Source organism: Poecilia reticulata, linkage group LG1, assembly GCF_000633615.1.
Source record: "Poecilia reticulata strain Guanapo linkage group LG1, Guppy_female_1.0+MT, whole genome shotgun sequence".
In the NCBI taxonomy this organism is placed as follows: domain Eukaryota; kingdom Metazoa; phylum Chordata; class Actinopteri; order Cyprinodontiformes; family Poeciliidae; genus Poecilia; species Poecilia reticulata.
The window spans coordinates 26389328-26398372 of record NC_024331.1 but is presented as its reverse complement, the minus strand read 5'-3'; the positions used below and the strand labels follow the sequence as shown (position 1 = coordinate 26398372).

Here is a 9045-nt window from a genome sequence, read left to right as displayed (position 1 = left end):
CCCGCTCCTGGTCCCGCCTCCCCATCCTCCCGATGACCCGCTCCTGGTCCCGCCTCCCCATCCTCCCGATGACCCGCTCCTTGTCCTGCCTGTTCAGAATGTTGGTGTCGATTGATCTGCGTCTCTTTCAGGGGAAAGACGAGGTTTACGACCGGATGCTGCTGGATTACTTCTTGTCCTACCATCAGTTCATTCACCTCCTGTGTCGCGTCGCCATCAACTGCGAGAAGTTCACCGACACGCTCGTCAAACTAAGTAATCAGTAACAACGGCAGCGCTGGCAGAAATGCTCCTGACTTCGTCTTAACTCTGGTTCTTTGTCCCCCTCAGGCGTCCTGATCGCGTATGAAGGACTCCCTCTTCATCTCGCTCTCTTCCCCAAACTGTGGACAGAGCTCTGCCAGTCACAGGTACTCTGAGCAACTCGCACCAGCCGGGTTTCCATCAACGCTTTTTCATTTATCGCTTTAGAAAATGTTGATAGAGACGGTGAAATTCAAACTAAATCTGTATTATTAATTTCACATTGGCTGAACAAATTAAAACTGTTGTTTTTACATTTGGAAGTAAAATAAGCTTTATGTTTCACCAAGCTTTTGAAAGTATTGGTGTATTTAAGTGTGCCGTGCTCAGGTGTCAAAGGTATCAAATAAATTAGTGATTCAGTACATTTATTTGTGTTAAAAGAAGAAACATGCTAAGACAATTCAGCGCTGATTTTCTGTATCGGATCAGTATCAGTATCTGACGCTAAACCTCAGATAACTGAAAGTTAAAAAATTGGATCAGTGCGATATTTTACTAAAAATTTTAATTGAGGTAGGACATGAAGCAGGAACCTACCAAAGAAAAATGAAACGAAAGAAAATGTGCAAAAAGAACTCCAAAATGATGGTTTGAAAAATCAGAATAATCAGTGGAAAAAAATGTTTTAAAAGATAGAAACGTTTGAAGTCAATTCAGCCCAGTTTTTCAGTATCGGATCGATATCAGCCGATACAAAACCTCAGATATCAGAATAGGTGAAAAAGGTGGATCAGTGCATCCCTGATTTTATTCTAAAATAAATATTTGGTTTTTTTTCCCCTTTTATTTATTTTTTATTTGTGTTTGATGTGAAGTTGGTCTTGGGGCTGGACAATAAACCAGTAACAATACATGTCTCGATAAATACGTGATTATTATCAATATATCCATCCATCCATTTTCTTAACACCCTTGTCCCTCAGTGGGGTCGGGAGGGTTGCTGGTGCCTATCTCCAGCTATCATTTCGGGCGAGAGGCGGGGTTCACCCTGGACAGGTCGCCAGTCTGTTGCAGGGCAACACAGAGACACACAGGACACACTATTATCAATATATCTAATAGAATATTCAATATTTAAAATATTCACTCAACTCTGATCCAGAACCGCACAGCATTCTGGGAAATGTAGGCAGAGGAAAGCATTTGAGCAAGTTTGGTGGAATCAATTAACTCACTCGCTCTTTGGTTACGTAGCAACAACCTGTTGAGTAACATTTGGTTACCTAGCAACAACTTTTTGAGTAACATTTGGTTACCTAGCAACAGCCTGTTGAGTAACATTTGGTTACCTAGCAACAGCTTGTTTAGTAACTTCCACAGGAATAGTTACAGAGTAAAAACTGACCAGTTTGGCTCCATAATTAAGATATTTAAAACAAAAATTAATCAATAATTATCAGTCGAGTGATATGAAAAGCCTTTATCGTCCAGACAGTAAAGAATGAATTCATCTTCCCGTTGTTGTTCATTTTCAGTCTGTTTTGGCTAAAACCTGTGTGAAGCTGCTGTGTGAAGACCCGGCCTTCAGCGAATACGTCAAATGCATCCTGATGGACGAGAGGACGTTCCTCAACAACAACGTGGTCTACTCCTTCCTCACCTGCTTCCTGCCCAAGGTGCGGCCCCTGCGGCAGGCGTTTCCATGGCGACAGTGGTGGCGCTGCCGGGAGTCCGGCTGTTCTGACGTGATGATCTGTGCGTGTGTAGATCCAGGTGCTGTCCGGGCCCAGCTGCTCCAACCTGATCAGCGTTTTAGTGACCAACCTGCTGACGGAGCAGAGCAACCTGCAGCCGGAGCTGGTGCTGCACCGCATGGAGCTGAACAAGACCAGCAGCCTGCTGAACGCTGTAGGAGCGCGCACACACACACACACACACACACACACACACACACACACACACACACACACACACACACACAGACAGTGAGCCAGAGGGTCACTGAACGACCTTGAGATGTCTGGATTCTGACCTCAGAGTTTATCTGGATGGATAATAAAAACAGGAAGAGGAAAGAAAAAAGTTCCTTCTGTTGCTTCACTTCCTTCACTCCCTTCCTTCTTACTCAATCACTTCACTTACTTCCCTACTTCTTTCCCTCCCTAGTTCCTTCCTTGTTTCCTTCCCCCTCAATACCTGCCTCCTTCTTGCCTTCCTTACTCACTCACCACTTCACTTCCTTACTTACTGTCCTACTTCCTTCTGTCCTTAGTTCTTTCTTTCTTCCTTACCTCTTCCCCTTCATCTTTCCTTCCTTTCTTTGTTCTTTACCTCCTTCCTCACTCACTCACTTACTTCACTTCCTTTCTTACCTACTTATTTCCCTTCCTACTTAATTCCTTTTTACTTTGTTATTTCCTTCCTTCCCTTTTTCTTTTCTTTCTCGATTTCTTTACTCCTTCCTTCCTTCCTTGCTTCCTACTTAATTTTTTCTTTCCTTTCTCCATTTCTTCATTCCTTACTTCCTCCTTCCCTTCTGTCTTCTTGTCCTTAAATCCTCCTAATCTTCTTCTTCTTCTTCTGTGGTATTTCAGGATTTGAGGTCGTTGGTGTTGCTGCTCTCCATCCAGCCGCCCCCGAGCATCGATGCCGCCCTGTGCCCGGCCCTGCAGGAGCTGCTGGGTCGCTGCCGCCTCTGTCTGCAGCAGCGCAGCTCTCTGGAGCTGGAGGCCAAGGACCTCAAGTCCAAAGGTACAGAACCTTCGTCTCGGCCCGACCCGATTCGGAGCGGTTCCGGTCGTTAATCCGTTTCTTGTTTTCAGCCGAGGACGAAGGAGCGACGCCAGTGAAGCGCCGCAGGGTGAGCAGCGACGACGACAGAGCCGCGGACGCAGCCGCGCCGCTCTGCATGGCGTCTTCCTCCTCTTCCTCAGCGCTCCCCGTCTGCGGCGACCCGAAGCCCGACCAGCAGGAGGCGCTGACGCCCGCCAGCACCTCCGACACGGAGACGCGCGACTCGTCGTCCCTCATCGACCCCGGCACCGAGCAGGACCCTCCGTCTCCAGAACCGACGCCGGCCACTTCCAGGAACATGGACTCCGCTCTGAAGGAGGAGAAGATGGAGGTGTCCTCTTCGTCGTCCTCATCGTTCTCCTCCTCCTCTTCCTCCTCGCTGCTGCAGGACGCAGGCGACGGGTTCGTCCAGGTGGAGGAGCCCGAGGCGCCGCAGCCGGGCGCCGCCGCCGAAGAGCGGGAAGAGGAGCGACGAAGAGCGGAGCCGCCGCCGCCGGCTGCCTCCGACGGGGAGGCGAAGGATTCAGCGGTGGCGGCGGCTAACGTTAGCGGTTCCGCTCCGACGCTCCCGGAGGACGCCACATCGCCGTCCGCCATCGGGTTGGTCGGGGACGGGTCCGACGGCGCCGGCACCTCCCAGGTCATCCTGAGCGGCGGCGCCCCCCCGCCCGACATGCTGGACATGCTGCACAGGACGGTGGAGGCCACCATCGCCATAGTTACCAAACTGTCCGTCAAAGCGACGCCATCCTCGTGATGTCATCGACCCGAAGCCACCCGGAGTGCATCGTACATCGCTTTCTTCTTCTTCTTCTTCTTCTTCTTCTCCTTTTTCTTCTTCTGCTGTTTCGTTGCCTTCTGTCGGATGATAAAATGGACGCCAGACGCAGATCGGAACGCGATGGACAAGCTGCAGCACATTTTCTTCAAAGGGCAAACAACAAAAACAACAACAACAAAAAAAGGTTTAGTTTTTGTGCGTGTTTTATACTGAATCGAATTTGATTTGGAAAGTGATTTTATTTTAGGTTTGCTGTAACGGGGAAAGGTTTACACGACTTTTGTCTCCTCTGTATGTAATTTAATTTTATTGCATTTTTACCGTGTATAAAAATGGTCGTCCTCTGTGCCAGTTTTGTACTTGATGAATGAGGCAAAAGGAAAGTTGCCTTGACTTTATTCTGTGGTTTAAATATCCAGAAACTAAGTTTACCTGTAAATTAAGAGAACCACAAGAAACTTGATTCTGTAAAGAATCCATTCTAGTTATTGCCTGAAGGTGTATATGAAAAACTATCAAAGTATATATAGATATCTTTATATATATATATATCTATATATCTATATATATATAAATATATGAAAGCGGTGCTTTATTTGACTGTGGTGGAAATAAAGCCCCCATGTTGGACCAGCTGGAGCTTTTATTTTCTTTTACTGAAGTACATTCCACAAGCTGTTTATTTTGCTTCTTCTGCTGTCTTCTGATCTTCTCTTATTTTATTTTATTAGAGAATAAATTAATAAAAACAGTTTTAATATGAAGAATTATGAGCTGACATTCATCTGGACTTTTGTTTCTTCTATAAAAATTCTGACTGAACCGTTTTGATGGAGTTGGATCAGAAAGTTGAAGCAGGTGACGGTTCAAAATATTTTTATTACTGCAGCTGCATTTTAGCTTCATGTTTACGACGGAGTTTTAGGGCCGTTGTAGATGGAAAAAACATTTCTGCCAAAACATCTAATCTCAAAGTTTCTAGGCAAAAGCAAGAATATTTATGAGCTCAAAAAGTTGAAAATTTGTGGGGTACAGAAAAATCTGAAGTTTTCAGGTTAATCCCATAATTTCTAGAAGAAACTTAAAGATTTTTGAGTTTCCAGATTTTGTAGCTCATCAAAACTTACAGAAGTTTTTTCTTCTGAATTTTTGACATTGAACTCAGAAAAATTTCCAGGTTTTATCTTAAATTTCTGAGATGAATCTCAAAATCTGAAGTTTGGATATCAGAAATGTTTATTTTCTAGAAAAGATTTTGATGGAAATTTAGTTTTTTTCCCCCTACATTTGCTTTAATATATCACTGTACATATCACTTCCTTTGAGCTCATCTCATTGTTTTATTATTTTTGCAGGAACATTTTAATTCCTGCACATTTTGGGAATTCTGTGTTATGCAAGAGAAATTCTCTATTTTTTATTTGCTTACAAATGTTGACCATCATCAAACTCATGAATTATGGCTGTGGCCTAAAATGATCACCATCCAATATCAAGGTAGGTATTTTATATTGCTTTTTAAAAAAAGGCCCAAAAATGGATATAACTGTCTGAAAGGTTAAAAAATGTAAAAAGTTGGTCAGATTTTGCTCACAGAAGCATGAAATGTTTGTTTTTAGTCAACAGGTTGTCAAATGTGGGGAAGGAAGATGCAAACAAAATGTTAAAGAATAAATCATGAAGCTGACAAACATTTTCTCTTCCAGATCCGTCATGTTTCAGAGCTTCAGCCACATGGAGAAAACGGCAGCGCTGGGAGTTCAGAGGTCAAACTGAAACATCAAGACTGAGCAAAGAACCAGATGACATTTTATTTTTTAATAACTAAATGTATTTATAAAGGGCTACAACTATTTTTTTTTCTAAATTAATTGGATGAAAAATTTAGGCAAATTCTGAAGGGTTTTCATTTAACAATTTATGCCTTTTTATACAATATTAGAAAAAGATACCAATAATTATTAATCAAATTCTTTTTTAAATTAGAAAATAAACATTGAATAAAATAGAATAGCATTCCTTTAGTGAACCCTTGATCATTTGCAGTTAAAAAAATAAACACCCAACATAAAAAGCTCGACTTAAACTTCACAAAACTGATTAAAACCGAATCAAAGATGCTTTAACACAATCCTGTTTACTGGTGTAAACATTTTAGTTTACAGCAGTGGTTTCCAAACTATTTCTGGAGCACCTCTGTGGCTTACAAATAGCTGTCTGGTTGAACGATGTGTGTGAGTGGAGGGTGGAGGGTGGGTGGGCGATTCTTAGACACTACCCGTAATACTCAGCCCAGGCCCCAGACGAACAAAGGGGGAAATCACCTTTTTTGGGGGCAAAACGAATCGTAGCTGAACATAGACAACACCAGTAGCCTACAAGCTATTTGTTAAGCTTAAGGTGCTGTATTGATATTAGCTCATCTTTTAGCTAACTTTATCTGCATCCAACCGCTTTACTCAACAGTCGGTTAGTTTGGGGGGAAAACTGAAAAGTTCTTTGCGTTTTTCTGGTTTGCTGCCATGATTCTAACACACCTTCGTAGCGCTGCTCAGCAGCAGCAGGTCTTCTTCACTGCCTCACAGGTGTAAACCCAGCGCGAGCGTCGTAGCACCTAAAGGCGGCTCGGAAAAACAGGTTGCGACATGTTAACGGATTAATCAGTTTTAACTGCTGATACAAATGACAGAGGACACAGATATGGGAAGTCTGGAAGCTCCTGTTGTATCAAATTGACAGGAATAACAGAGAGTTGGCCATTCAAAGATAAAAACCCAGCGCATACAGCGTTCAGGTTTTTTGTTGGGGTTTTTTCATCCAGACGGATCCCCCTCACCCCCTCACAGTTTAGGAACCTCTGGTTTACAGGATTACTGTATTTTTCACTTGAATTTTCGTTTGAAAAACGTTTGAAATTATGAACCAGAGGTCAACTGATTATTAATGACAGTAAACCTGCAGCTGTTTATTAACATGATTAAAACCAGGACTCATAACCCAGACAGTTCTCAGAAATACTTGAATTTATTTGTTCATATTTTATACAACAAAAACGGCTTAAAATATCAGTCGGCTTCTGCAGCAGGTAAAATTTGCATCAACATTTTGAAAGATCAGTGGAGACATTTACACCCAAACTGTGAAGTTAGAAAGTATGAAATAAATCACAACTTGGCAATAAAAATGACAAATTACAGTTTAACGTCCTCACATCTTTGGACACAAAATGTTCACAAAACATCTACAAACAGCTGCCTCCAACATTAGTTTTCTATTCTTTAGCATAACTCCATTTACACTAATCTGATCCTTTGTAAAAGTCGTAGTAAGCTATAAAATGTGATTTACTGAACTTATTTACACCATAGAATAATGTGACAAAGATCTCAAAACTGAAGCAGCAAAGTTTATTTAAAAATTTACATTTCTTTCTGTCTCCAAACATTTGGTCATGAGTAAATATCCTTGTTTGACTCAAAGCTCAGAACTTTTATCTTCACGTTAAAGTCTGAAATCGAAGTTAAACTTCTATAAATATAAGACATGAATTTTTTTTATACTAATACATCAAGCGTTTTATATATTTACTACACAATAGTAATAATTCTCTCTCAAATCGGAGATATAAAAACAAAATAAGAAGTTTGAAAAACATTAAAAAAAAAACTTCTTAAACAACATGGTAACTGAGTATTATCAGACATCCAGCAGGTTCCAACATATCAACAACCCAACAAGCCCTCTGACAGTCTGTCATTAATAAAATTAATGAAAGGGCCCCAAAAATATACTGTTTCCTATTATATACTATTCTTTCCAGTGGTAAATTAGACAATATCTGCTTTAACCACTAGGTGGCACTAGTGAAAGCTAAGCACTTTTTTTCCTGTTGAAAAGCTTGTAAGGTTCAGTTTTACTGAAATTCTGCTTCCTATTAGCTACTATAAAAACTAACTGGAACAATTTAGGATCCAGTGAAATTTGCTTTGACAGATTTTTTTCAGTATATCTCACCTTCCAAAATGTATTGATTTCAATCAATCAATCCATTTTGTTTGTTCAGCACATTTCAGCAACAAGGCAGTTCAAAGTTCCTTACATAATAAAAATACAAAAATATAAAACTAAGTCATAGACCAGTCAGTCTGGGAGCCTTTATAAAAGACTCCAAGACAAAAAACAGTAACATCTGATCTGATCATGTAACATCAGATTATTGATTAATGTTTTTTTGGTTTTTTTAAACTAAATATGTATGTATTTATTAGTTTTATTTTTCAGTAACCAGGTTGTTGTGTATTGCAGACTTCTGCCCAGGTCCCTCTTGAAAATGAGATCTAGCTCTCAATGGGGTTTACCTGGTTAAATAAAGGGAATAAATTAAATTTCATTGATTATGTTTCAAAATGTACAGCTGTTTTTTTAGTCTGGATTTAAAGGAACTCAGTGTTTCAGCTGTTTTTCAGTTTTCTGAAAGTTTATTCCAGATTTGAGGGGGAAAAAAAGGTGAATGCAGCTTTTCCATGTTTGGTTCTGGTTCAGGGGAGCAGAACCAGAACAGGAAGACTTGAGAGGTTTGGAAGGTTGCTATGACAACGGTAGATCTTTAATGTGTTGTGGTGCTAAGACGTTCAGTGATCTATAAACTAACAACAGTATTTTAACGTCTCTGATCTACAGGAAGCCAATGTAGGGACTGTAGAACTGGGTGATGTGCTCTAACTTCCTGGTTTTAGTCAGAACTCTAGCAGCATCGTTCTGGATCGGCTACAGCTGGAGGATTTATTGTTTTTGTAGAGATAACTGTGATTTGCTTTCATAAAGTTTCTAATAAAACTTTCATTAAGTAGATTTATACAGCCATTAATCTAGAAATGGGATCCAATTCATGTTGGGAAATCTTCACTCTGAAATTTAACTAGAATCAAACTCTGATGTGCTTGAAGGATATTTTAAAGGTCAAATAAAAATAAAATAGATTATTATTCTGGTGCATAAAGGTAGTACTCTGTCCTAGATCTTCCAAGCGTGGTTTGATGTCCCGTCCTCATCAGGCAATCGTCTCAGCATTTATGGATTTGTTCACCAATCACTGATTTGATCAAAACTGTAACACAAACAAATGATTAGTCTCTTGCTTAAATGCTTGAATTGATCAAATATTTCATTTAAACATTTCAAAGATGGCACCTACGTACTCCTGCAATGAAATGGACCTTCTCTGC

General features: G+C 40.8%; 1 protein-coding gene across 2 annotated transcripts in view; it reads left to right on the top strand.

Annotated features, from left to right (window-relative positions):
- Window positions 1–4455, top strand: part of usp34 (ubiquitin specific peptidase 34) — a 65726-nt gene extending 61271 nt beyond the window's left edge. For both annotated transcript variants that reach the window (XM_008418049.2, XM_017306118.1), the window contains exons 73-78: window positions 132–255; window positions 331–410; window positions 1782–1922; window positions 2014–2154; window positions 2841–2997; window positions 3069–4455. In XM_008418049.2, coding sequence (XP_008416271.1) covers window positions 132–255; window positions 331–410; window positions 1782–1922; window positions 2014–2154; window positions 2841–2997; window positions 3069–3796 — 1371 coding nt within the window. In that variant the 3' untranslated portion in view covers window positions 3797–4455. The remainder of the gene's footprint in view (window positions 1–131; window positions 256–330; window positions 411–1781; window positions 1923–2013; window positions 2155–2840; window positions 2998–3068) is intronic.
- The last annotated feature ends 4590 nt before the right edge of the window (window positions 4456–9045 follow it).